The sequence below is a fragment of the Pagrus pagrus genome (assembly GCF_965226575.1).
Source record: "Pagrus pagrus genome assembly, chromosome: 2".
Classification (NCBI taxonomy): Eukaryota; Metazoa; Chordata; class Actinopteri; order Spariformes; family Sparidae; genus Pagrus; species Pagrus pagrus.
In genome coordinates, this window is record NC_140186.1 from 36,261,591 (window position 1) to 36,289,407 (window position 27,817).

General features: G+C 39.1%; 1 protein-coding gene and 1 long non-coding RNA gene across 9 annotated transcripts in view; one reads left to right on the forward strand and one right to left on the reverse strand.

Moving 5' to 3' along the window:
• tenm3 (teneurin transmembrane protein 3) overlaps window positions 1-27,817 on the forward strand; it is a 454,093-nt gene that overhangs the window by 393,900 nt on the left and 32,376 nt on the right. For all 7 annotated transcript variants that reach the window (XM_084378327.1, XM_084378328.1, XM_084378329.1 and 4 more), the window contains 16 exons: window positions 520-674; window positions 2,041-2,142; window positions 3,477-3,650; window positions 4,636-4,695; window positions 5,369-5,531; window positions 7,379-7,517; window positions 7,644-7,749; window positions 8,093-8,235; window positions 8,792-8,970; window positions 13,916-14,020; window positions 15,663-15,793; window positions 19,681-19,850; window positions 21,511-21,637; window positions 25,583-25,780; window positions 26,179-26,238; window positions 27,148-27,492. In XM_084378327.1, the coding sequence (XP_084234453.1) occupies window positions 520-674; window positions 2,041-2,142; window positions 3,477-3,650; window positions 4,636-4,695; window positions 5,369-5,531; window positions 7,379-7,517; window positions 7,644-7,749; window positions 8,093-8,235; window positions 8,792-8,970; window positions 13,916-14,020; window positions 15,663-15,793; window positions 19,681-19,850; window positions 21,511-21,637; window positions 25,583-25,780; window positions 26,179-26,238; window positions 27,148-27,492 (2,357 nt within the window). The remainder of the gene's footprint in view (window positions 1-519; window positions 675-2,040; window positions 2,143-3,476; window positions 3,651-4,635; window positions 4,696-5,368; window positions 5,532-7,378; window positions 7,518-7,643; window positions 7,750-8,092; window positions 8,236-8,791; window positions 8,971-13,915; window positions 14,021-15,662; window positions 15,794-19,680; window positions 19,851-21,510; window positions 21,638-25,582; window positions 25,781-26,178; window positions 26,239-27,147; window positions 27,493-27,817) is intronic.
• On the reverse strand, window positions 7,247-8,138 carry LOC311272176. Of its 2 annotated transcripts, none has more exons than XR_014624536.1 (3): window positions 8,062-8,138; window positions 7,605-7,786; window positions 7,247-7,436 (listed from the first exon to the last, which is right to left on the reverse strand). It is a non-coding gene; the product is annotated as an uncharacterized lncRNA (long non-coding RNA). The 2 variants fall into 2 exon arrangements; XR_014624537.1 differs by having other exon boundaries at window positions 7,605-7,738; window positions 8,062-8,133.

The window sequence follows — 27,817 nt, forward strand, 5'->3', positions numbered from 1 at the left end:
ATACAGCTGGGTAATGTGTCATTTACAGAATTGAGTATGAAGCTTTAAAGTGGATCTTTTTAGGCATGTAAGGTGTCTCATCAAAATATATGCTCACAATAAGCACACTACTGGCTGTAACTTATGAATGCACAAAGCTTCTTTCATCAAGCTACATTGAAAAGCAAGTAAAGCCTGCATCTCAGCAGTGGTTAACTTGTCTAGGTTATGACAATCAACAGATTTATTTTATGTGTAAGTATTTTTGATTGGTTTTGATTAGCACAGCTGCTGTTTGGCCCATCTATGCATCATTTTTTAATCACTTCTGACTTCACTTTATTGAAATTCACTGTGGCCTCTCCTTGTTCTCCTTTTTTTTTTTTTATTTCCTGTGTCCCTTTTTAATTATCTGCTGCACTTGCATCATGACTTCCCCACTGAAGAAATATCTCACTTTCATTTTCTTCTTTGAATCACTTAGTTGATGTTTTAACAATCAACTGAGGACAATGTTGGTTTGTGTTCTGTTCCCTACAGGGATTGCAGTTGATAGAAATGGTTTGATCTATTTTGTTGATGGGACTATGATCAGGAAAGTGGATCGTAATGGAATAATCTCCACTGTGCTGGGCAGCAATGACCTCACCTCTGCACGACCTTTGACCTGCGACACTAGCATGCACATAAGACAGGTAACATGTAAAGAGTACTAAATTTACTACATCTGCCTATCCATCCTGACTGCCTTTCCACTATGGTATAACAATGTCATTTCAGCACTGGTGCTAAATGTTTTCAGTAAATGTAAATTGCTATTGAAAATGAGTGCACACCATTCATAGGTGACAGGGCTGTAAAACAGAAAAAACAGAGTTAAATCAAGGCTGTAAGGCTGAATGTAGCTCTGTTGAGTAGCTCTGATGTAGCACCAGAAAAATTTAGCCTTTTAAATTTTAACAAGGAATGGATTTATATGGTGACATTTGCTGATCTTTCCTGAGTTTATTTCAGAAACTTTGAAATGAACACCACCTATGTACACACACACACAAACACACACACACACACACACACACATACACACACACACATACACACACACACACACACACACACACAGAGCGAGAGAGAGAGAGTTGTGGTCTGAGTTTTAGTGGTTGGCGTAGTTAAGAGAGTTTCTTGAATTCATCTCAACTCTAGCTGTGTGTCCTTCTCTGCAGAGTTTAGCTCAGTTTGACTTCCAGCACTTATCTTGACTTCACTTGTGGAAAGAATGAACTGGCAGCCCACACATTATCATGTTTCACAGCTCTTTCCATAGATAGATGTTGTTATTTTTTTTAAACTATACAGTCAGTGTAATGTTATAAGTGAATGCACTATATGCTTTACAGCCTGTTTTTCTAATGGGTTGTTACTGTAATTGTCCTTTTCCTGCTGGATTGCTATCAGGGTTTGAATCATGTGGAAATTTAGTAGATGAGTACTGTCTCTATGTAATAATAATAATTATATATATATAAATTCATGTTTTTTTAATATATATATATATGTGTGTGTGTGTATATATATACACACATATATATGTTAATAAACCATGAATTTTTGTCAACCTTCACCAAAGGGTGGATTTTGTACAATTTCACAACTGCCCTCTATGTCCTCTGTAGTTTCAACAGAAATTGGCACTAAAATATTAACCAAGCTGAACTGGCCATCAGCAACTTTTTCAGAAGTGTCTGCTCTTCATGTTTTGGCTTTACTGAGGCAGCAGACCTCTGTCCTTGCCAGGCCTCACAGTGGGCTGTGCTGTTAAACTCTGAGATCATGACGAAATTTGTATTAATGTATCATTAACAAACCACCTGTCATTATCAAATAGTACCATTTGACGGTGGGCACTGTTTCATTTAGTCAAAGTTGGCAGGAGTTATCCGGACAATACACTTTATATGGATATTTGAATCAATAGTAGAAAATACTGCATAATTCCATACAGAGTCTGAGAAGGATGTGAAGTGAAAATGTCTCTCCTCTTCCACACTATAATCCATCCAGGTTCGTTTAGAGTGGCCCACGGATTTAGCCATCAATCCCATGGATAACTCCATCTTCGTACTGGACAACAACGTTGTGCTTCAGATCACTGAAAATAGACAGGTATTGACTACACCCGTACTGACAGAACAGAAGTGTTTTTTTGTTTTGTTTTGTGTTTCTTGTCCTGTAACATGTGCTGCTTTTTGAATCCTTTGCATAATAAATTGACTTTTTTGAGTTATAAAAAACTAGAAGAAAAGAAAATGATAGCAATGATTGAAATATGTACTGGACAACAACGTTGTACTTCAGATCACTGAAAATAGACAGGTATTGACTACACCCGTACTGACAAAACAGAAGTGTTTTTTGTTTTGTGCTTTTTTCCTGTGACGTGCTGCTTTTTGAATCGTTTGCAGAATTAATTGACTTTTTTGAGTTATAAAAAACTAGAAGAAAAGAAAACGATAGCAATGATTGAAATAGCCATATCCCTCCTTTTAATCTCTAAGAAATGATTCCCATTTAAAAGTACTACAAGGAGTTTTTAACTGGCTATGGAACAGTCTCAGTTTATTACTGATCCCTCCGTATGACACATTCATAAGCAAACAAAACCATCAATATATTTCTTTGACATTGCCTGTCAACGGGTCTAGTTCCTTTATGAAAAATATGATTTACTGAACGCAGACCAGAAGGGCCTATGTTTACATTTTCCCAGACAAAGTCTTGCACTGAGGATTACATTAGCAAGATAAAGAGAAGGCAGGAGATTTTTCTTTAGAAAATTGTATTTTTTTACTCAGGCAGGATCAGCAAGAGGGAAAAAAAAGAACATTAAAAGCTATAAGGGACAGTGATACAACATGAGGGGAAACACATCCTCAGTCCTTAGACCCTCGATTCGAGTGAGGAAAAACATGCCATATTGAAAAAAGAAAAAGATTTTTAACAGGGAAAACAAAAGGCGTAAGAAACCTCAAGAAGAGCCACAGAGGAGGGATCCCTCTCCCTGGACGGACAGACATTCAATAGATGTTGCACGTACAGAACAGAACAACAAAATCACAATTTACAATTTGCATTGACAGAATATATGTGGGATTTGAAAAGCATCAAAACAGATTTTGAGATGGCCCTCTTCCTCCTAGACAGGTCTATAATGAATGTTGTACTTTAGATTTCTCAACAAAGTTACTATTACCAAGCAAGGCCAAGGCTTGTATGAATGGAGTGTTTCTAAAAATAATGTTTACTTTTGACTTACCATCATCTTAAACTGCTTAGAAAAGAAAAATAGTAATAAAAATAAGTTGTGTCGTTCTTTTACTTGCTTCCAAAACAAATGCACTTGCTTACCAGATCAAGATCTATATGACAGGAGGCAGAGGAAACAAAATAAATGGTCCTTGTAGGCTAGTAGCTTTATCGTTGTATGTGTGTTTGTTCAGGTTCGTATTGTAGCAGGTCGTCCAATGCACTGCCAGGTGCCTGGTATAGAATATACTATGGGGAAGAGAGCAGTCCAGACCATGCTGGAGGGAGCTACAGCTATAGCCTTGTCCTACAGTGGCATCCTCTACATCGCGGAGACGGATGAGAAGAAAATCCACCGCATTCGACAGGTAATCTTGAGGATATTTACATTACATTAATGTCCTGATTATTTGATTAACATTTTTCCAACAAGAAAGCAAAACTAAAGAATGCCTTTCCAAGTCATTAGTAGTAGTACTGTTAAAATCAGGATTTTAGTTGGTAATATTAAATTATTATATTAATATAGTTGACAAACAATAATTGAGATGTAGGGAGAGTGAGGCACAACTTTAATGATTTAAAAAATCTTGGCATTAGATTAATCAACTTTTATACAAGCATGCACATCTCTGCTACAATTGAACTCGCAGTTCATTTGTATGACCTACCATACTTTTGTACAATTGCAAAGTGAACCTTACAATTACCCCAATAGTGGGATTATTAGTAGCCGGTAGAGTGTCACTTGCCAGAAAAGTCTTTTGGAAGGCAAATTAATCAAATAATTTTTTGGCAATTATATTGGCCAGCAAACCCTATAACACCACTGTAACACCATGTTACAACTAACCCCACTGTGTTTTCTCAAATCAGTCTAATACTAGCTATGAATTGGTTCCATCTTTCAAGACAGTGCTATATTTTAAGCAACACGGTGGTTATGGAAGATGATATATGGTAGAATTAAGTGACTTATACACACAGCTCAGAATCACAAAAGTATAAAAAGTATGGTAAAGAAATTTACTTAAATGCTGCTGAAACACTCTTGCCATAGATCTCCATGAAAACACACCCAAAATCTTTAAATTATTTACGTTTAAACTCCTTAAATTTAAAGTAGTGTGGGGTGCAGGGCACCTCCTGACACTACTTTAAATTTAAGGAGTTGGTAGTTGATGATGGTAGTCCCAGGTTTGATTTGAGACACAGATGCAAGCACATTTATCAAATGATTTATCTAAATGTTTTCAGCGTGTCTTTTCTTTTTTGTGAAAGAGCAGGCTAATTTTTGTTTCTGAATCCTGTTTAACTTGTTCTAAAAATTATTTCTGACTGTAATCCCACTAGGTGTCGACTGACGGAGAAATTACCCATCTAGGTGGAGCACCATCTGAGTGTGACTGCAAGGTAGTACACCAAAACTACTTCAATATACATCAATTAACACTGAGGAGTGCCATTTTCAGTCCTCCATGTACTTGTTTTATATCACTGTACATCTATATTGTCCCTCAGCCCACCAAACTCATGTAGGTTCAATGTGTTTGTAATGTGTTGCAGTCAAAGAGAGAACTTCATTAGATTCCTTATATGAGGGGTGATTTATAACTTCATGGCTTAAGGTAGAAGGAGTTAATTTTCAGAATAATCAGTCAGTCAGTCAGTCAGTCAGTCAATCAGTCAGAGTTTAACTATACTTGCCTGGAAGTAGAGTTGTATAGCTCAACTCCTTCTGCCTTAGGCTATGAACTTATCAATCACTCCTCGGAGAATATATAGAATCTAAACGCCATATATGGTCAATAATCAAATCCCTGTACAATATGACCCAATGGTACAATGATGACAGTCAGGGCCTGCTCAACATGAATGTATTAATAATATAGTAGAATAAAAAATATGAAATTCATGAGAATCTTTTTTTTCCTGTTGAATTTTTGGTGGTGCCCACATCTCTTCTCTGCTCTCCATAGCACGTCAAGTTGAATTATTCATGTAGTGTTACTTTCTACCTCTCACTTCTTATCTGTCGGTTTGCTACTTGTTCCTCTCCCACTCCCTACCTTCCTATGTCCTGCAGAATGATGCCAACTGTGACTGCTATCAAACAGGAGATGGCTATGCTAAAGACGCCAGGCTTAATTGTCCTTCCTCTTTGGTGGTATCTCCAGATGGGACACTGTATGTGGCTGATCTGGGAAACATCAGAATTAGAGCTATACGACGCAACCAACCACCAACTGGTATGTATATACAGTACCACAGACACATAAAGTGGGTATACTAATGTTGTTCCCCACCTCTCACTTTATTTAGGAGTGCCAAAATATTAAAAAAGAAAAATAATGTTGAAAAGAAAAAATATTTTCCAGCCGAAGGCTCACCTTAGATGTGCATCACCCTTTCTGTTGCACTTGTCACATGTAGTTCATGTACTTCTGCAATTTAGGATCGATGTTTCATTAGCGTGGATCCATAGCCAAGTCCCTTTCCCTGGCTTACTTAGTAGCTTTGGAAGTTGGAGATGAGTTGGAATTTAGGGATCTAAAAACTACAGCAACGTGTTTATTGGATAATTGTAAACAGACAAGGCCATGTCTATGATCACAGTGACAGGGATGGATTGATGGCTGGATGGAAGGAAGGAAGGAAGGAAGGAAGGAAGGAAGGAAGGAAATAATGACAGAAGTAGAGGCAGACAGCTTTTTTGGCTTTGGGTAGTGCCCCACCTTTCCATTCAGCCAGGGCTTTTGGTTGGGGAATGATCTTACTGTCTTTGTGACCTTAAGACTGTGGGCAGCTGTGGTTCAGGAGGTAGAGCCGTCATCCACCAAGCAATAGGCCAGTGGTTTGATTCCCGGCCCCTGCAGTCTACATGTCAAAGTAACCTTGGGCAAGATACTGAACCCCAAATTGCTCCATCAGTGTGTGTGAGTGTGTACAAATTGCTATAATGTCTTGCATGGCAGCCTCTGCCACCAGTGGGTGAATGCTGACTTGGGTTGTAAAGCGCTTTGAGTGTTTGCAGTACAGTACAGTTCATTTACCATTTTACCATCACTGACTGAAGTATCATTAACATCAACACAGAGTCCACCCCTCTTCCTCTTACCGGAGTCTTGTGTTTTTGTCAGCTCTGGACGCATTCCGCTCATCCAGTGCAATAGCTTGATATGGAGCCAGGTCTGTAAAGATGTGGGCACATCAATCTCTGATTTCCAGTTGCTGAGTGAGCCTGAGACTTATTTCATCCTTTTTTTATTTTTCTGCGAACAAACATGAGCCAAAAGACCAAAAGAAGGCTGGATAGAGTAACCTGAGTTAGCTGCATCGCTTGCAGTGACGTTGGTCTGGCTGGTGTGAGAAATTTAATAGTTTTCCATTCAGTAATCAATATTCTATAGAAAACATATCAGGATGTGACAGGAGGAGGGGATAATCCTCCTTAGGTGTAAGGGTCAAAAAGTCACGTGAGGGGCAATTCTCTCTGTCTGAGTTGTTACAGGAAAATAGATAAGATGACATTTACATTCTAATAAAACATCAAAGGGTCACTGCCCTGGGAAAGACATGATCAACCAAACATTAGGGGGTTATTGTTTTGGGAAGAAGTAACAACCAACTGTCGTAAAAGTATGTGACCTCTACTTTGTAGAGGTCACATACTTTTACATTTGGAAGACTGCAGAGAACACTTCGGGTCTTCTCTTCATGCAGCATGTATTAAAGAGATCTGATTCATCACACATCATGCGCTGACAATGTGTACTCACTGTAAGGTCTGCAGGCTTCAAAGGGTTAACAGCTACTACAGCAGTATACTTACAGACTAGACTGTGCATAGTCTCAAAGAAGCCTTTGGCTCTGATTGCTGCAGTACTCAAGCAGACAAAAACATTTTTCCATACTCATTAAAGACAGTGATCGAAAATGTGAAGAAAAAACTGCATACACTGTATTCTGAAGCATGGTTCATTGTGATGGGTCTTGGAAAGATGTGCTTGATGAAAAAAATATGATAATAGAAAACAAAGTAACTAAAGAAATCACAAGTCTCTCTGACTGACTGTCTGCTCGTCTGTGTCTTCAGGCTCTCTGTCTTCAGGTCCAAGTTCCTATGAAGTGGCTTCTCCAGCCTCTCAAGAGCTCTATGTGTTTGATGTAAATGGGACTCATCAGTTCACCATGTCTCTTGTTACTGGAGATTACAAATACAACTTCAGCTACAGGTTGGTGTGTGTGGACACATATGTGCTTTGAAAAAAATGTATCATAGTTGAAGATGACTGTAGTTGCAACACATTGCAATACCTAACCTTCTTGTCATTTTCCTCTCTTAATTCTGTCTCTCTCAGCAATGAGGAGGATGTAACTGCAGTGACAGACAGTAGTGGCAACACCCTCCGAATCCGTAGAGATACCAACAGGTTGCCTGTACGCGTGGTCGCCCCTGACAATCAGGTGAGATGAGTCTTTTTTGCCGTGCTGCAGAGGTTAACTTTCATGTGCAGATAGTTGAGAGTATTTGTCAAAATAAACTAAACATACCGTATACTAGGCTTACAACAGTTACAATTAGATTTCCATAGTAACATAGACGTCCATCTCTTAAAATATCATGGTTATTATTATCCAGACACTCAAAAATTAAAATTTGAAATATATTTGTTTTAAAAACCACTAATACAGTAGAACTCAACACCTACTATGTAGATAAGTCAATGAACTGATTATCATAATGTCTCTGTTATTGAAATGGTATTGCTTACCTACCTTGCTTCAGACTGTTTATGCTTGTGTATAGGTCATCTGGCTGACCATCGGGACTAACGGAGGTCTGAAGACTCTCACAGCTCAGGGTCAGGAACTGGTCTTGTTTAGTTACCATGGCAACAGCGGCTTGCTGGCTACCAAGAGCATCCAGATAGGCTGGACTACTTTTTATGAGTAAGCAGCATTACTGTGTTTATATTCGAGTACATATGCTGTACTGCTATGTGCAGATTGACAGATGGACAGTTGGATTTTAAGTATTTTTTTAAAGTATATTAACCAAGTTTTTTAAGCTCTATAGGCTCTTAATGGTTTATTGAATTGATAAAATAATGTCCGACACATCTGACAGAGGAGCAGCTAGTGGGCAACATCAGACGGGCGTCAACCTGAACTGACAGAATTGTAACATACACTCCTAAATTTCTCCATTCTAATCTTTAAGTTTATGCCTGGACATAGCTGTTTGGAAGACCAGTGGCATTTTGACAAGACAACTTCAAATAATTGAAAACCTACTTAAATGACTTAGTAGCTGAATTCTTTTAATTAAAATTATTCATTTCTGGCTCTATCTCCTGCGAGGTTGATCCAGTTCAAATTCCACTTCCTCTAAAATGGCTATTCCTCCAGCTAGCCTAACTGTAGCACATTCAGTTGTGTGTATGTAAATTAGAGTAATGGCAACTAATGTGCCTTTATTCCTCCTCCCTGCATCCTGTCCTTTTAGTTATGACAGCGAGGGTCGTCTGACTAATGTGACCTTCCCCACCGGAGTAGTGACCAATCTCCACGGTGACATGTCATCAGGGGCTGTTGCTGTGGACATTGAGACGTCAGGAAGGGATGAGGACGTTTCCATAACAACCAACTTGTCATCAATAGACTCCTTCTACACTTTGGTGCAGGGTAAGGTGTTTGTGTGTGTGACAGAATGAGGAAGACAGTTTTGCAAGAGAGCGTGGGTTGTGACATCAGTTCCTTTTCAACATGTATAATACTGGACAATATTGTTCCAGTAGAAACTATTACAATGTATTCTCCGTTAAATGTTTTCAAAATGTCTTTTTTCAGTGGAACACAGTCTGTGGTTGAGATGGAAATTAGCTTGTTTTAGAGGACAAATCAACAAACGAATATGTATTTAAACTGAAGAAGATGTACACCAGCACGTACGTGTAAATGCTGTTTTCTCAGCATTCTTTGTAGACTTACAAAGAATGTTGAGAAAACAGCATTAGCTTCGAGAAAATAGCAGTCGTGCTGCAGCTTGTAAATGTCAGTGTTGAAAACAAAATACAAATTTTATTTAAACATGAACATTCAGACATGTAGTTGTATTGTTACAAGCCAGTAACATCACTGCTGTGTGTTTGTTTTGGTATCACGGTCAGGACACCAATTACCTGAGTATGTATACTGGGAGGGAATTCCCAATATGTGTCCTTTTTTTCTAATCCTTAACCATTAACTACTAACTAACAAAAGGAAAGGGAAAAATAAAGACATTTACACAGCTTTGCATTTTTTTAAGCTTGAGATTTTGATTTATGTGTTCAAGTTTCCAAACCTGAGTGCTTATGAGGACTTGTTGAATAAGTAAATATGTAAATCATTTGTTCAAGTTGTGTGCTGCATTTTACCTCTTTAATCAACAATTGTGTGCTTGCAGCTCCTTCCTAGAAAGTGCAACTGGAAAAATCAAAACAACAGAAAAACCAACAACTTACATAAGCTACTGCCAGAGACCATCACTTAAAACATCCTGTGACTATTTCACAATCAAAGCCATTTTCACTTTTATTTTGAAAAGCTTTTTTTTTTAATCTAATCTGATGCATCTTGTATTTAAGTTGATCATAAAAGTTAAGTGCATTTAAAGTTTTATATCTTCATTTAAACCTTTTAAGACTAGATCCAAGATGAAGAAGTGGGTGATTTTTTCTGTCAATTCATCCCCTCAGATAATAGATTTAAAGGGAAACAACCTACGGTTTCCCCATCCTCATTGCTGGGGAAAACAATAGTTTAGCACTGATGCCCTTGTTAAATCTGAATGAATTAGCCAGTGGCTGGCAGTGATTTGTTTCATAGCAAGCTACATGTTAATATGCAGAGACAGTGGAGGAAGAGGTGGGTTGTGTAGCCAAAAACTGTAAGTATTAGTACTGTTACTTTGAAAAGACAAGTAGGTCTACTCAAGTAGAAGTAAAGGTAGTGATCAAAATTACTACTTAAAGTAGAGTAGGAAAGTAAAGGAAATAAAAAGACTTAAGAAATAAAAAAGAAAAAACACCAGCACACTACCATCTTTTATTTAATGTCTTCTTCTGGGTAAAGGTGAAGAGCTGAACAGACGTCTGTATTTATTTATGATGATATGATAAATCATCATCTCCCGATTAGATCAAATGCCACATATACACCAGGACAATATTCACAGTTTGTATCTTTCAAGTGTGAACAAAAAGTTTCAACATTATTATGATATTCTATTGAGTTAAAATGTTTTTGTTTGCTTGTTTCCTATATTATATTATGATCTGGAAAATAAATTAACAGATTGTGTGTATGAGCAGAAAAGACCATGTCTGTTTTGCCACAAAGTAAATATAAAGAGAATCAACATGTTACAGTGTCTTTAAACTTTCATAATCCAGTACAGGTGTCCCAAGTCCCAGTGTGACCTCCCACATCTGCACTGTCCATGCTAACTACAAACAAAACTCAGCACATTATAACAATGTTGTGTCTTGAAAACCTGTGTCTTGAAGTAAACATATATGCTCAGGCATCAAAATTTGCACAAGCGTCGCTCACAGCTCAGAACAGTAACAGCACACCAGGCTTTATTATGATAACATCTGGTTGTAACATGCCAGCCTCTGAACCTCTGTTGAAATGGGCAGTGGGCAATAGGGAAAACTAGTCATTAGACAACTTGGCTAACACAGTCAAACATCAAGCAAGTGCAACAACAAAAGACATAAATCTTGGAAAGCTAGCTAGCCAGTATAACTTATTATACAGGAGAAGCAAGTCCAGATCCATGTCTGTCTGCAGCCTTTTATTCAGTGAAGGTGTCGCCAACATGTACAACAACTCTATATATGTAATATATGGAGTATTTAGCAGCATCTAGCAGAGAGGTTCTTGATTGAAACCCTTCCTTGCTCACCCCTCCCTTTCCAAAGACGTTGGTGAAGCTCCAGAAGCTCCAGTGGCCGAAAAAACTCATTTTCTCAATATGGACTCATTCACAACAACATCAAGTATTTATTTTTTAATTCAAGTGATGAGGTGAAGAGGTATTTAGTTATTTATTCTATAAAACTATAGGTTATAACTAAAAAATAGTTAGGATCATACAAAGAAATTATGGAACACCGTGAAAAATATTCATAGAATTTATTAACTGGGTGATGAGCAGACTTCTCCTCAGTTTATCTGTCACACTAAGTCATTAGTTTGACTGTCTTCAGCACACAGCTCTAAATATCTTTTTAGGTATCGCTCCATGTGTTGTCTCCCTGCAACAGACAAGGATAAATCTAAATAAATCTTGCCGATGCTACCTTACCACCAGCTCTCTGAGGGCACAAACTGAGGCTACAGCGTGCTAACATTTAACGTTATACATAGAGCCATTTCTTTTCAGTGAAACTAAACACTGAGACTAAACATTGTACATTATCTAGGTTTCATACCATTAGCAGCGGGTGGAAGTATATATTACAGTCAGTTGTAATCTTTAACGTTACTCTTACCTGTCCTGCAGAAAGCATGACACTTCAGCATCGCTCTGCAAACATTTCTCTATCATCAGAGATTTCCATCTGGGAAAAGCAACTCCAATGTTTATTCTTGTTTTATGCTGTCGCTTGTCCCGACCTTGTTTAGCGTCTTTTCATTTCTTCATGCTTCTGTGATTTTTCTTGTAAAAAAAAAAGTATGATCATCCATCCTTTATCAGATTGTCTTCTTCTTCTTCTTCTTCTTCTTCTTCTTCTCCTCCTCCTCCTCCTTCTCCACCTCCTACCCCTACCCCTACCAACCTGGAGGAGGAACACTGTATCAATACTTTCCAGCAGAGAAGTATCAGTATCACTGTATCAATACTTTACAGCAGCCACCCACTAAATTTAAAACCTCGAAAGGCCCTCACTAGTGCCGGGTTTGTCCGTTCGGGGCTACCTTACATGGTGGTGCAACATGGCGACAGAGGCGATTCTAGAGTCAGTTGGGGCCCCAAGCAAAAATTTCCATAACATAATAAGTTTGCTTATTTACTTTCTTCTACCCTAATAGATAGCAAATGAATAGGCTACTATTAATTTGCTAGCTCTATTAATTTAATAGAGTGCAGCTACTTCCTGTCAAGGAGGACAGGACAGCAACTAACGTTAGGTGACACTTTTTTTTTTTTTTTTGTAACTTGTTGCTGACCATAACCGCGTCCATGGCAGTGGCCAGGCAGAGCCGCACTCGAGTCGGTCACGGCCAAGAGAGTGCGGGTCCAGCTCAGCTTGCAAACTAACCGAATGTGAATTAATTCACATAACAATGTTACCGTTTTTAATTTCAAAGGGATCAGCCAGCGGCGGCTTCGCACATGCGTGACTCGCAGTCTGGACGCGAGGGGTGAACTTCTCCTGCTCTGACTGCAGCCGGGAGGGACTGTTGTGTGAGGACTCATCACTCCTCAGGACTCCTCCTCAGTTCCTAATCTTGACCGTGCCAAATCTGTGGGTGCTTTGGCACGGTCCCATGGCAGCACGGCAGCACCCGCTGCTCGTTAAACGATACGTGCTTTCACGTCAGAGTCTCCACAAGTCTCCAAATACACCAGAAAAAGTCTCTAGATTTGTCGCTAGTCGCTTTTATGAAAAAGAGTCGCTAGAGGGGTCTGAAAACTCGCTAAATATAGCGACAAAGTCTCTAAATTGGCAACACTGCATCACACAGGTGAACGTGAGGTGGGGTTGATTGACAGGGGGCCCCATTCGGGAGGTTTCGAGATGTCAATGGAAATCGCCCATTGTTGTTTATTTAACCTTTATTTTTAAAGGGAGGTCGGTTGAGAGCAAGCCGTCTTTTTCAATTCACCCTTCCATTGTGGTCTTTTGCCGGGGGTGGGGGGGGCATGCGTCGAATATATTTTTGAAACATTCATAAAACAGCCCTCGGGCCCCGAGTCTCAGGGGCCCCCTGGTAACTCGGGGCCCCAAGCAGTTGCCTGCCTTGCCTGTTCACAAGCTGCACGTCTGCATGGCGACCTCCATGGAGGGAGACCCGCACCCTATGTAGATATAAACAGCTCATTCTAAGGTAATGATGGCTTTCGGGTGATACACTAATTAAAACATACTTTGGTTATGGCAAAAGTTTTCTTTTCAGATACTTTGAGTAGTTGTTAAAAAAGACAAATCAGTCAAACAGGAATCATTTACCTTATGGTATATCGGAAGCAAGGACTAAGAAGTAAAAATGTCTGTAGCCGAGAGAGCTTCTGTGTCCTTCACACTTACACACATACAGCAATTAATCCTGCCAGAGGTCAAGAGAAACCTAATTAAAAAAGGCGAGGGGATGTTAATAACAGCAGGGTCAAACACTGTTTGACATAAATTAAATGTACTCGTTTTCTCTTCATACATTTAGCCCTCTTTGTCCCTCCCTCTCTTGCACTTTCTTGCTCTCCTCTCTTTGTTTTTTTTTTCTATCCTTCACCCTCAGTTTGGTATTAATAAATATTGATACAGTGTTTTTCAATAGAAGCGTTGACATTTGCTGCATTGAAAACACAATGTGAAATATTGTTTGTTCATAAAAGTTGTCTTTCTGTCTTATTTAGACCAGCTTCGTAACAGCTACCAGGTGGGTAATGACCATTCACTGAGGGTAATCTATGCAAATGGGATGGACACACACTACCAGACAGAGCCCCATATACTAGCAGGTATGCAGTCTTGAGTACATTACACTGTATGCAAAATGTGAACTAATCAGAGCTTTTATATCAAAATAATTCTGTTACAGACACGTTGAAATGAAAACGAATCTGTTATTGCCGTCTGACTTAGTCTGTTTACACTGGTAGACTGGTATACAATGGTGAGTGCGTACAAGTTATAAATTGCTCGGAGTGCTCAGCACCAGATTTCCATGTAAATGAGTTTCAGCATGTTGCATGCTGTATCAGAGGCCCTTTTCTCTATGATGCCAATACAACTTTCTGCAGGTGAACACCATCTGACGGGCTTGTATTGTTTTGAAAGGTTCATAGTGGGTTGTTAGAAACAAGGTTCTCCATGCATCTTCCAATCAGGTGCTTCTCAGCTCATAGACAGCAAACTTTCAAACGAAAAAGGGACTTGAGCACATGACTTTACAGATTTACACATTTATCAGTGTGCTCCAGTCCCTTTGAACATTACAGGTTATCAGTGTCAGGTTTTCAGTCGCTGTACTGCAACACAGATGTAACAATTCAGTGTTTTTATCTCACAGTTTGGTTTGACAAATTATGATTGGATCTTCACTGAGATTATCAGAAAATATCACCATAATATCACAAAATATTGCATTTTAATGCCTGTGATCTGGTCATCTTTCAAGCCATACTATTTTTATTTTTTTCACATTTTCAAAAATGCTAGTGCACTGTAAATGATCTATACTTTAATTTGTTTCCAGTGTACCACAGTCGTGTTTGAGAATCAAAGATGTGACTTTCTTTCTAGCCCCTGATGTGCATTCATCATAGTACATTGTAAAAAAACAGCTTCTGCAGATTTGAAATATGCTAGATATGCTGTCGGTGATCTGTCATTATAAACATGTCTCCTTTTTTATAGCAACATTTTGTTTTTATTGCATGGTAATATAGTGCAGACTTTTCAGATTTACGAGCCTGCATTTGCAGTGGAACTACAACACTGCAACATTATATCTTTCACAACAATAGACATTGAAGTGATGACCAACTAAAGCAAGTGTCAAGTCCCTGCAGATTGATTGAGATGAAGCTAAATGTAGCAATGAAAAGTGACAGATATCAGATACCACATGCATTGCACAAAGTAGCAAGGATATTGCAGTGAAGTGAGAAACAATTTGAAAAAAATGCAGCAGTAGCCAGAATAAATGTTGGCAATATACATTTCTGCAAACCACAAATAAGTTGAAACTTCCCATTTTGTTAAATCAAACATTGAATTTTATGTTGTGACAACTTTGTGCTTATGATCTAGTTAGGGCTTAGCATAAAAAATAGTTGGTGAAGGTTAGAAAAGTTCATGTTTTGACTTAAAATACCCAGCTGAACATCATACGACATATATTGTAGAAATGTCAATATGTATGTAAGGTAAGGGATAAGGTACAAATTCCACATATCCACGGTTTGCAGAAACATAACTGCCAACATTTCATTCTGGCAACTGGGCTGAACATTCACACACACAGCGGATGTAATGTGTGTATGAACAGCACATATTAGTTCACTGCTTTTTTGGCCTTGTGTATTTTGTTTTAGACGTTTTCACTTTAAAATATGTTTGGTATCTTAATTCAACATCTTAATTCATATCTTTTTGTAGGTGCTGCTAACCCAACTGTAGCCCGACGCAACATGACACTTCCAGGAGAGAATGGCCAAAACCTGGTGGAGTGGAGGTTCAGGAAGGAACAGACACGGGGAAAAGTAATAGTCTTCGGGAGGAAGCTCAGGGTGAGTGCTGTCCAGCTAAAACATTCCATATACAGAGAACACTAGAAAGCTTCAATAGTGACAAGTGACCTACAAACAATGACATTATTTGTAAACTTACGGAAATACGGTTAGACTGATGTTCTTACATTAAAATTTTATTTGGCTCTGTCCATGTGATCCAATGGATAGGGATCAATTTCATGAATCACAGATTTCTTTGAGAATCTTGACCGGTGACCAGTGTATCACAGGGCACACATACTGCACGGACTAACACATCTGCACCTACAGTGGATTCAAAGCTGCAAATCAATCTGCATGTTCTTGGACTGTTGGAAAGAGAGACCCACACAGACAGCACACAGAATGGTCCCAGCTGGCCATCATATGTAAATCCAGCACTTTTTGCTATAAGGCAACAATACTCACAAACTACTGAGTCATGTGACTCGTATCATTTTGTCCCCCTTTGTGAGCAGGACAATGTCTGTTACAGAAGCGTGTCTGTTTTTGTCTATTATGGCATTGTGTCTGTTGTTCTTACAAGCTATAAGAATAGAAGTAAGGGGCCGTGATTTGTCTGTAGTGCTTGAATATTACATGAAGTGCTGTCTAACTAGCCCAGCCCAATAGGAGAAAATTGTGAAGTCATGTGAGCTCTGGAGCGTTTGAGCCACACAGTGGTGCCATTCTCAGCATGGGTCAGTAAACCCTAATGAATGTAACTGCATGTCCACTAGAAGTAATGGGGAGTTTAATATTGTCAGCTGGAAAGTTGCATGTAGATGTGTTTTGTAAATGTTTGTGCTAAGGTGACCATAAATACTGCGTGTATACTATGTATGCAAGCTAGGGGTAGACCGATTATCACTGAATAATCTGAATCTGTAAAGTAACTAGTAACTACATGTATCAAATAAATGTAGTGGAGAGGGAGTATAAAGTAGCAGAAGATGGAAATACTCAAGTAAAGTACCTGAAATTGTAATAAAAAACAGTACTTGAGTAAATTGTATGTAGGTTTATTCCATCATTGCTTGTTTTTACAGTAATCATTTTTACTGGAAATTAATATTGGTCCCAAATATCAGTTTCATAATCGTCGACCTCTAATGCAAGCCTCATGTTTATGATTCATATAAATTTGTCTTCACCAACACAAGACAGTCCAGCTGCCCTGCAGCAGCAACAAGATGCCAATTTAAGCCGTTGCTGATGCATATGGGGTTATTTCAGATCAAAGCAATAAATCTTTTTATTTAGAATCAGTTAAATGAGAATCAGAATCAGAATCAGAAATACTTTATTACCTCTGAGGGGAAATTGTTTATGTTACAGCTGCTCCCATTCAAAGTTCAGAATATGAAGAAATAATAATAATAGTAATAGTAATAATAATAATAATAATAATAATATATATTAACAAGAACAACAAAAACAAAACAAAAATACAAGAAATGTACACTCCACTAAAATAAATATACATATTCACAGAGCTATAATGCCAAAGTTGAAAACTTTGTGTCTGACAGAGCAAGGAATTGAACAGTTTGATGGCCACAGGCAGGAATGATTTCCTGTGGCGCTCGGTGGTGCATCTTGGTGGGATCAGTCTAGTGCTGAATGTGGCTCACCACCACGTCATGAAGTGGATGGGAGCCATTGTCCAAGATGACATGTAACTTGGACAGCATCCTCCTCTCTGACACCATCGTCACAGAGTCCAGCTCCACCCCCACAATGTCACTGGCCTTGTGGATCAGTCTCTTCAGTCTTTTGGCATCCGCTGCCCTCAGCCTGCTGCCCCAGCACACAACAGCATAGAGTATAGCACTGGCCACCACATACTCATAAAACATCCTGAGCATAGTCCGGCAGATGTTGAAGGACCTCAGCCGTCTCAGAAAATAGAGATGACTCTGTCCCTTTCTGTAGAGGGCGTTAGTGTTCTTAACTTTATTGATCATAATTTAAAATTTTATGAATAACATTAAAGGATCGAATACAATAATAACCCTCTCTCCACACACACACACACACACACACACTCAGCGCCAGCACACGCACACACATACACTGGCCTACCTTTTAATTCCAGTTCCAGCTATAACCATAAATGCAAGTATTAGCCCTTAAACTGAACATTTGTTTAAAACCTGGGAAGTGTGACCTTGTATTTTTGAAAATGTCCTAACTCTGAAGGTCAATTACTTACATTGCTTCTCACAAAGATGGAAGTGCAAGTACACACACACATGAGATTGTAGGGGACAGTATAAGTAAAAAAGAAAAAAAAAACTGAAATCCAAAGAGAAAGTCAATCAAACTATAGCCCCTTTTAGTTAGAAAATGTGCCACATTTGCAGCCAGGTAAAGGCTGCAATCTGCCGTCCTGTCTATCTTGTCTATGTGAAAGAGAGGTGTAACATTCCTCCTTTGCAAAAAAGCCGCCACTGGGGTAGGTGTAAACATGTGACGTGACGTGAAGCACAAAGGTTGGCGTGAACAGTGACGAGTGATCTGGTTATTGACGATTCTCTCGGCTGTGATGGTTAGCATCTCCCGGATCTCAGCGGCTTTCCAGTTGCTCACCTTGACGTCCGCGGATGAAGTGATGAACTGACTGCTGTGATCAGCTGTTTCCTGCTTTTAAAACTCCCGGCTGTGGGTCGCACCACAGTGCACGTCATCGACACCTCCGCCCATGTCACACAATTTCCGGCACATCGACGCCTTGGATTTACATAGCAATGGAGGCGGCTAAAAGTGTACCCTCCGGGGCGTCATATTGGCGGACCAAAACAGACCCCCAATATGCCGAGGTCTGTCTAAATTCGCGGACCTAGCCGCAAAAAGGACTGCCAAATCGGCGGGTTGCTGTCCAGTACAAAAACGGCTTATGACAGAAAATCTACAGCTAGTTCAGGAGCTAAGCTCTCTTATGTTTTATGTTACTACAGGATCCAGGATAATGTGCTGAAATTGCCTTGAGATTGGGTTGATGACCAAATCTGTAGTTGTGTATACACCCCAGACATACAGTATTTCCAGTAGATTCACTCTATACTAGGTTGTTAGATACGTCTAGTCTAGCTTGAGTAATCCATGGAAAGGGGAGGACAGGACTATCAATGTCCTGCTTACCTTAAGTTTAATACAAGTAATCGTTTGCTTGGGTCAATATGAACACGACAGGCCATGCCAATCTGCAAAATGATTTGTTTCTCCTGATATGATGTGCCACACATTGCATGGCTTTTGGCTGTTATCCAGTGGTCTTGTTTTTAATCACCTTTATTCACCTCACTGCATTCAACTAGTGCTAATTTACAAATAAATGAGTGGCTGAATAAAGAGATGAGGAAAAATGACGCTTGAACATTTTCCAGCTAGACTCTCTCTTAAATGAAAAGGGTCTGTAAAACAATTGATTGGCTGAATCTTAGCATTTCCCCTTGCTCAAGGACCCATAAGGGGAGTTAAGTGCTGAACCTGGGTTATCAGTCTCTGTAAATTGGAGTGTGAACAAATAGCAAATCATTTAGAAAGCAAGTGATGCTACAGTGATTTATTCGTCTTGGATTTTTATTTTGATCCTGTGGCTGAGGTGCAGATATTGAATTGAACCGCCAAGAATTTAACACCTGGGCTTATTTATTGTTTGAGTGTTTGTTTAGCCAGGTGGCTAATCTTTCATTTTGAAGCATTCTTAGAACTTTTTTTTTTTTTTTACAAATTAAAGGAACAGAAATATCTGAACTTGTATATTAACAAAGTCTGCTCCCCTTTTTCAAAGTATTTGTGTAATTTGGTCAAAGATGATAAATATATTCTCAAGTTCAAAACCAAGCTGTGGTGGTGAGGTTTTATTAATTCAATGGATATTTGTGTCTCCACCCCTTCAGGTGAATGGTAGGAACTTGCTGTCTGTGGATTATGATCGTACACTGCGAACTGAAAAAATCTATGATGACCACAGAAAGTTCTTGCTGAAGATCATCTATGACACCCAAGGCCATCCGACACTCTGGATTCCCAGCAGCAAGCTACTGTCAGTTAACTTGACATACTCCAGGTAAGCCTTTCTTTACGGGGGAACCTTTGTTCCTGGCATTCATATCTAGGCCACTTGATACACAACACCCTCCCAAACACCACTGGAATATCTCTATGAACGTGACAAACAACCATGACAGGTCATAGCCAAACCCTCCATGGTGAGGAGGGTAATGTTTGTCAAGTGGCCTAGATATGAATGCCAGGAACAAAGGTTTTTTCTAGCACAGTATTGACATGTAACAAGATTATCAGTATTATTCACTCACTCAACCCCATCTACACCTGTTAGTCCTTTGAATGCTATGGCCAATCGGCGTGAGAAGTTGCTATTCTAATATTATATCATAGTAACAAATATAGGGACAAAACAAAAGGTCAAGGAGTGTCCAAAATTTTCATGCCATGGGCCACAGAGTAAAATAAGTGATAAATAAATCCACTTCCATGTTTATTATATATGTTACTCTTTATGAAAAGGTGAGGACCCAAATGCAGAAACACACGGAAGGCAGGCAGGATTAAGAAACAAAAGGCGAGCTTTAATAAGTAAACTGACATAACCAAAGACCAAGAAAACCAAGGATCCAACAAAAACCAAGAAGAGCAAACACCAAAAAACAAAGTAGCAACACAAAAGGCTAAACAAAGTACAAACCGAGAGCAAAGTACAAATCAAAAGCAAAGTTCAAAACTGAAATCATGAGAGCAAACAGGAACATAAAGCCAGGAACAAAAAACAGAAAATATACCACAGGGAGACATGGGGAGACACTAGAAAACACTGGAAGACACTGGAACTCACATGGGTTAGAAACACAGGATGGTACCACACGAACGAACTGACAAAGAGGGAGCACACAGACCATATACACACACACACAAGGGCTGATGACAGACGAGACACAGGTGGACACAAAATAGGGGGGGAAATTAAACAATAGGAGGAACTGAAAAGAAACACAAAATGAAACAGGAAATAGCAGAATCACAAAACCAGGATCATGACAATATAGGCAATAGTGGTTGATAGTGTTGCAATGGAGGGCAAAAATCATGAAACACTACGGACTGGCATAGCCTCTGGTATATAAAAAGCATGCAATCAATGTATCTATAGTGACACCTGTCATTCACAATAGGAACTGTATTTTGATATAATCGGGTCAAATATAATTTTGATTGTAACTTGTGGCCCATATAAATGAGGGTGTAAGACGGCATATGTCTGGTGGGTATAGTTTGGACACCCCCGACCTATACAGTAGATTTTAAAATGCCTGAAACTGCAATGGGGGTTTTCACCTGATGTCTTTTAGGTTAAGGTTGTATACGTTTTGGGATTGTACGGCATATGTAATTCTAAGTGCTATAACGTAGGCGTAGACGTTTCACCTCTTATCCAACGGGGCTTTTTCAGTTCAGAAGTGAAGAAGCGTTTTGGATGAGAGGTGAAACGTCTTCAAGAAACTGAAACAAATCCAGTTACCTCGACTTATGTAATGTTTGAAACAGCCTCTGTGACTACAGAGCTGTAGCACTAATACATTGGTATACAGTGTTGTTAGGAACACTGTCATTTTAGTGAACCTTGACTTGAATATGACACATCCTGATATCGACCAGACATCAACCTTCCATAGAGTCTTATATTTGTGTGCATGTGTTTGTGTGTCCAGTACGGGACAGGTGACAGGCCTTCAGAGGGGCCCAACCACAGAGAGGTGGGAGTACGACAGTCAGGGAAGGATCATATCCAGAGTCTTCGCTGATGGAAAGATGTGGAGCTACACTTACCTGGATAAGGTAAGGGATGACATAAGCAAAGCCAACATACTTGCAGACATCACTAACTATGGTATGAACAATATACAACTGAGAACATTGTGTTTAATATACTTTTATGTGTGCATTTATAATCATTGCATCATCACTTTACATGTATATGTTTTATTTCAAATCAAATCAAATCAAATCAAATTTTATTTGTATAGCCCAAATTCACAAATTTCAATTTGCCTCAGAGAGCTTTACAATCTGTACAGAGACGACACCCTCTGTCCTTCGACCCTCGATTCGAGTGAGGAAAAACTTGCCCCAAAAAAAGCCCTTTTAACAGGGAAAAAAATGCGGAAGAGGTCCAAGACAGGCCTGGGCCAGCCCTAACTATAAGCTATATCAAAAAGGAAGGTCTTAAGTCTACTCTTAAAGGTAGAGAGGGTGTCCGCCTCCCGGACCAAAACAGGAAGATGGTTCCACAGAAGAGGAGCTTGATAACTGAAGGCTCTGGCTCCCATTCTGCTTTTGGAGACTTTAGGAACTACAAGTAATCCTGCGTTCTGGGAGCGTAATGCTCTAGTTGGGTGATAGGGTAGTATGAGCTCCTGGATATATGATGGTGCCTGACCATTAACAGCTTTGTAGGTGAGGAGAAGGATTTTAAATTCTATTCTTGATTTTACAGGGAGCCAGTGCAGAGAGGCCAATACAGGAGTAATATGATCTCTTTTCTTAGTTCCTGTCAGTACACGTGCTGCAGCATTCTGGACCAGCTGGAGACTCTTTAGAGACTTGTTAGGGCAGCCTGATAATAGAGAATTACAATAGTCCAGCCTGGAAGTAACAAATGCATGGACTAGCTTTTCTGCGTCTTTTTGGGACAGGATGGGCCTGATTTTTGCAATGTTACGTAGATGAAAAAATGCAGACCTTGAAATTTGTTTTATGTGGGAGTTGAAGGACATATCTTGATCAAAGATAACTCCCAGATTCCTGACGGTTGTGCTGGAGGCCATTTCATGGAGGACAAGACAAAAAAGCAAACATCTTGTTCAAATATATAGTGCTAAATATGCGGAACTCAAGGAGAACCAACTACCATACACACTCACACACACACACATTCTCTCTCAAAGAGGTACTGTGATAGAAATGCTGCTCAACTCTGCAGATGGATTCAACGATAAATGACATGCCTGGGCACATGTACACAGAGGTTTTTCTCCCTTTTTTTTTTACACACAAAGCAAGTTACTAATTCTGATCAAAGAAAGTCAACAACACTAACTGATTTTTTATTTCCCCTGTGCAAAATGTACTATCACAAAGATAGTAGAAAAACAACTAGCAATGAAAACTGTACTAACAATGAGAGGAGGAGAGGAGAGGCTTGTAATAGTTAGAAAGGAATGAAACAGCTCCCTAGTCTTGTAAGGATGGAAGAGACAGAACAGTTACAAAAAAAAACCTGCATTTTCTGATGGAAAATATGTCATCTCTTCAAGTGTACTGTGATAGTAGTGAAAAACATCAGACTTCCAGGGGGTTAGCTCATAGTTTTCAATTTAGTTCAAATAAAATTTTCTTTATCGACATGGGAAATAGATATTTACATTACCAAAGGTAGTGTGGCATAACAAAAAAAAAAAAAGAGGCTGGATTGTAATGGATGTAAAAATTTTAGCGCTCCCTTTTGCATGTGAATTGTAAGTGGGTATCTGTCCATTAGTGCTCTACATGCATTTGTCAAACAAATAGTACCAGAAAGACTTAGTTAGGAGGGATAAATAAGACACTTTTTGTTTTTGTTACTTCGGAAAGACAGAGGGGCAGAGAGCTCGACACTTAAAAACAATGGTCCCTGTTTGTGCATGGTGAGGGTAAAGAATGACAGAGAGAGATAACTAATAACTAACTAAATAACAAAAGAGAATTAAATAGATAACAGAGTCAGTGTTATGCTTTAAGGTTACACTAGATGAGGACCCAAGTGCAGACACACAGGCACACACACAGGAGGCAGGATAGGGAGGAACAAAAGGCGAGCCTTTAATAAACAAAGCTGGAATACAGAATACTAAAATGAGTCACATAGACAAAAACAAAGTAACAACTAAAGGGTAAAACATAGTGCAAACAAAAGCAAAGTACAAATCAAAAGAAAAACCAGAAACCAAAACTAGAAACATACCAAACTGGAGACATGAGGAGACACTGGAGGAAACACTGGGGACGAAGCTGGGAGGCAACACAGGGAAAGACAGACCAAGATGAAGGATGAAGGACGAGGACGGACACAGGCTAGGTCGGGCGAAGTAGGGAGGGCACGGCAACAGGAATGGGACATCAAAGGGCTGGAAACTAAGTATCACGGACACCAGGGAACAAGGAGGGAGAGGAAAACGATCTGACGAAGACATGAGGGAGAACAAACACTAAATACAGACACACTAATGACGGGACGAGGAACAGGTTGAGTGAGGAGGGACAAAGGACAGGTGAGGGAATTCATGGAAAAACACACAGGAGGAACTGCTACGTGAAGAATGGACTGAAATAAAGGCAAGTGAAAGAGAAAAAAAGCAAAGAAAGCTGAAGAAATTAGTAATAAAGTACAAGACAAAAGACAAAACAGGGGAAGAAAGAAGATATTTCTTCATGTTATTCCGTGCACATTTTTACCCTATCTTGCACTTGTTTTATATCCACCTCCTTCCTCCATCTGTCACTTTCTCTCTTTGCTGAAAATACTTTTGGGTACACTGGTAGAGACCAGTCAAATAAACAAATTGATTGCATTCACTCTACATTAATTTAACTTGGCTCCAGACAGACATAAAAGCACTAATTCCCAATTACAACATCAGATCAGATTAATAAGTAAAGTAGTTTAAAGCAAATATACAAAACATGTAACAAAAGAGGAAAACATTTCTTTAAATGTGTTTCTCACATTTAAAGAGTTGCTGCTGTCCCTTCGTATAGATAAGATCTGCGTTCTCCTCACGTCTTAGATCATTGTCCTATGACGAAGGTTGCAAGTAGGTCCCAGAGGATTTATGAAAGTGATAGCTTTGTATTTTGTTTTTGACTCCTGGGTGAAATTGATGTCACAATGGTCTACAAAGATGTTCTCCTCATTCTGTTGCAGACCTACATTATGTGAGCTAAGCCCCAAGCCTTAATGGTGCAGCAAGGAAAAGGAAAGGAAAGTGCCCATGGGACAAATTACATAGCTGGGCTTCTAAGTTGTGAAAAACATGTTTAATGTTGTAGTTCCTTTACCTGTGCCGCTATGTCTGCCTATTATAGGAAATGTTAAGCTTTTTTTCTCCTGAAGTTGAGCTGAAAATGTTCACTTGCTGCTTTTTCTCAAAATTGTTTCTTTACTGTCCTTGCCTCCTTTATGCTTTTGGTGCGTGAATGTTAAAACATCCCCACTTGTGGACCAGACTCTGGCAGTAGGAAATGTGCTATTCAATCAAATAAAGATTCTTATTATTTTTAATAATATAGTATGTAGAAAGAACAAACTTGTTCACCACATGTTACTTGTATTATGATTCAATTTTGGAAAAAGAAATATCGGCAATTTTTCAAACGCCAAAAAGTGTTTATGACTTTGGACCAGCAAACTTCAGGTAAGCAAGACACACTTTTGCATATACAATGCCATTCAGTGGAAAAGAAGGAGCTCTCAAGGAATCTGAGCAGCAATTTCCCTTGATTAACCACTCTTGACTCTCACTCTGGTGCTTCTCTGAAAAGATAGAGGCTCCTCCCTCCCCTCAGCTACTCAATATGTATAGTAAATTGTTAATATTGTTAAAGAATTTTATTTAAATGTTGTCATAGGCTCTACCACAACATCGTATAAACATAAAGTGTGTCACCGTATCTCTCTCTGTATCTTTTACTGCTTTGATCGCATGTTTTGTATTTCCTTTGCTCTGTCTGCCCTCTCTCCAACAGTCCATGGTCTTGCTGCTGCACAGCCAGCACCAATACATCTTTGACTTTGACTCAGGGGACCGTCTGTCAGCGGTCACCATGCCCAGTGTGGCTCGACACACCATGCAGACCATCAGATCCATAGGATACTACAGGAATATCTACACCCCCCCTGAGAGCAACGCCTCTGTTACCGTGGACTATTCTGAAGATGGACAGGTGTGTGCATGTGTGTGCGTGTGTTTGTATGCGTGTATGTGTGTGTGTGTGTAATAAGACTGCAGTATATTTTATCTTTTTTTTCTTTTTACTTTGTTGTCTTTGTTCTCACGGCTTTCATACAACATAAGAAAAACTGGAAAAATACACATTTTTTGTTCTTGATAATAATATAATAATAATAATATACATTAAGTGATTACTCATCATATTTTTAGCTAACTGTAGTTCTCTTTGTAACTTCTAGTCTGTTGTATTGTTTTATGAAAACAAGGCACTTTTTTCTTACATTTTCTTTACATCCATGATACATTTTTGTTAATAGTTAATCTGCTCTTGATTTAAACAATGTTTAAGCTAAATTGCTCATCTCCTCTGATTTTTCTCTCTCCCTCCAGCTCCTTAGAGTTGCCCATCTAGGCACTGGCCGTCGTATACTGTACAAATATCGCAGACAGGTATATAATTTAATGTTCATGTTTTTGTTTTTAATGTTTATTCTCAAGTGCATGTAATTTATAACTATAAATGTGTCCTTTTAGTCTTAGGAAAGGAAAAACAGCTTATGTCCTTCCTTAACATAAATGTGCTTACTAAACTAAAACAATTATTGCCCTAAATAATCAGCTCAGGTGTCATCACTCTTTGTTTTCTGTACTCACACCCTATCAGTCTGGATTCAGGCATATCTATAGTACCATTGCTGCTACATTCCTGGTTTTAAATGACATTGCACTAACCCTGGATTGCAAAATGTCATGCTGATCTCTCTATAGACTTGTCCAAAGCATTTTGACCATTCCTTTGATTCTGTCAGTTGCCTATGTTTTGATCATACAACATAAGAAAAACTGGAAAATACACATTTTTCGTTGATAATAACATAATAATAATATACATTAAGTGGTTACCAATCATATTTTTAACTCACTGTAGTTCTCTTTGTAACTTCTAGTCTGTTGTATTGTTTTATGAAAAAAAGGGAATCTTTTTCTTACAATTACATTTTCTCTCCCCCCCCCCCCCCAGAGATCCTCCAAAAACAGAGCAATTGGATACATAGAGAATAGATGGAACGAGGATTTGGTCGCACTTCATTTTGGAGTAGATTTATTTTAGCATCAATGCTTTGTTTGGTGTAATTGAAAGCCATGGCATGGAGAGATCAATACAGTACATGCACATGGGGAACCCTCGTGTGGTGGTGTGGCGTAACATACATAAGTAGCAGCTGCAGCAAGAGTCGATGGCAATCATTGAAGTTAACCAACAGTATTGCTGATCCTGGATGAATAATGATCTGATATTTTTCAAGGTCTATTACTGTAAATACTGTACATACTGCACTTTTTTATTTGTTTCATCAGAACAAGCTGGCAGAGATCCTCTATGATTCAACACGGGTCAGTTTCACATATGATGAGACTGCTGGCGTCCTCAAGACCGTGAACCTACAGAGTGAAGGCTTCATCTGCTCCATCCGGTATCGGCAGATCGGTCCACTGGTTGACCGGCAAATATTCCGCTTCAGTGAGGATGGGATGGTGAATGCACGATTTGACTACACCTACGACAACAGCTTCAGAGTCACCAGCATGCAGGCTGTAATCAATGAGACACCACTGCCAATCGATCTATATCAGTTTGATGATATATCTGGGAAAGTGGAGCAGTTTGGGAAGTTTGGAGTCATCTATTATGATATCAATCAGGTAAGATAGAATGGCTGCTTAATTTAAATTTTCCTTAACTGATGGATAAGTTAGAATAAGTATCTCATACATCTTGATAAGCTGGACCAGTCGTAAAATTCAAGGTGAAACTGTTATATTAATCAGGCATTTAATAGACACACACTGAAACAATAGGTTACAGTTGTCCACCTCCTGGTAAGCATCCCACCTTGTGTAAAAACCCTGAATTTTATCATTTTTGACTGCAATTTTTCACAGCTGCACCTGGCAGCAAGGGTCATTCATTGGGGTTGGAGATATGGTCAGAGTCAAAGTATTTGACATGTTGTGCAAATGACAAGTA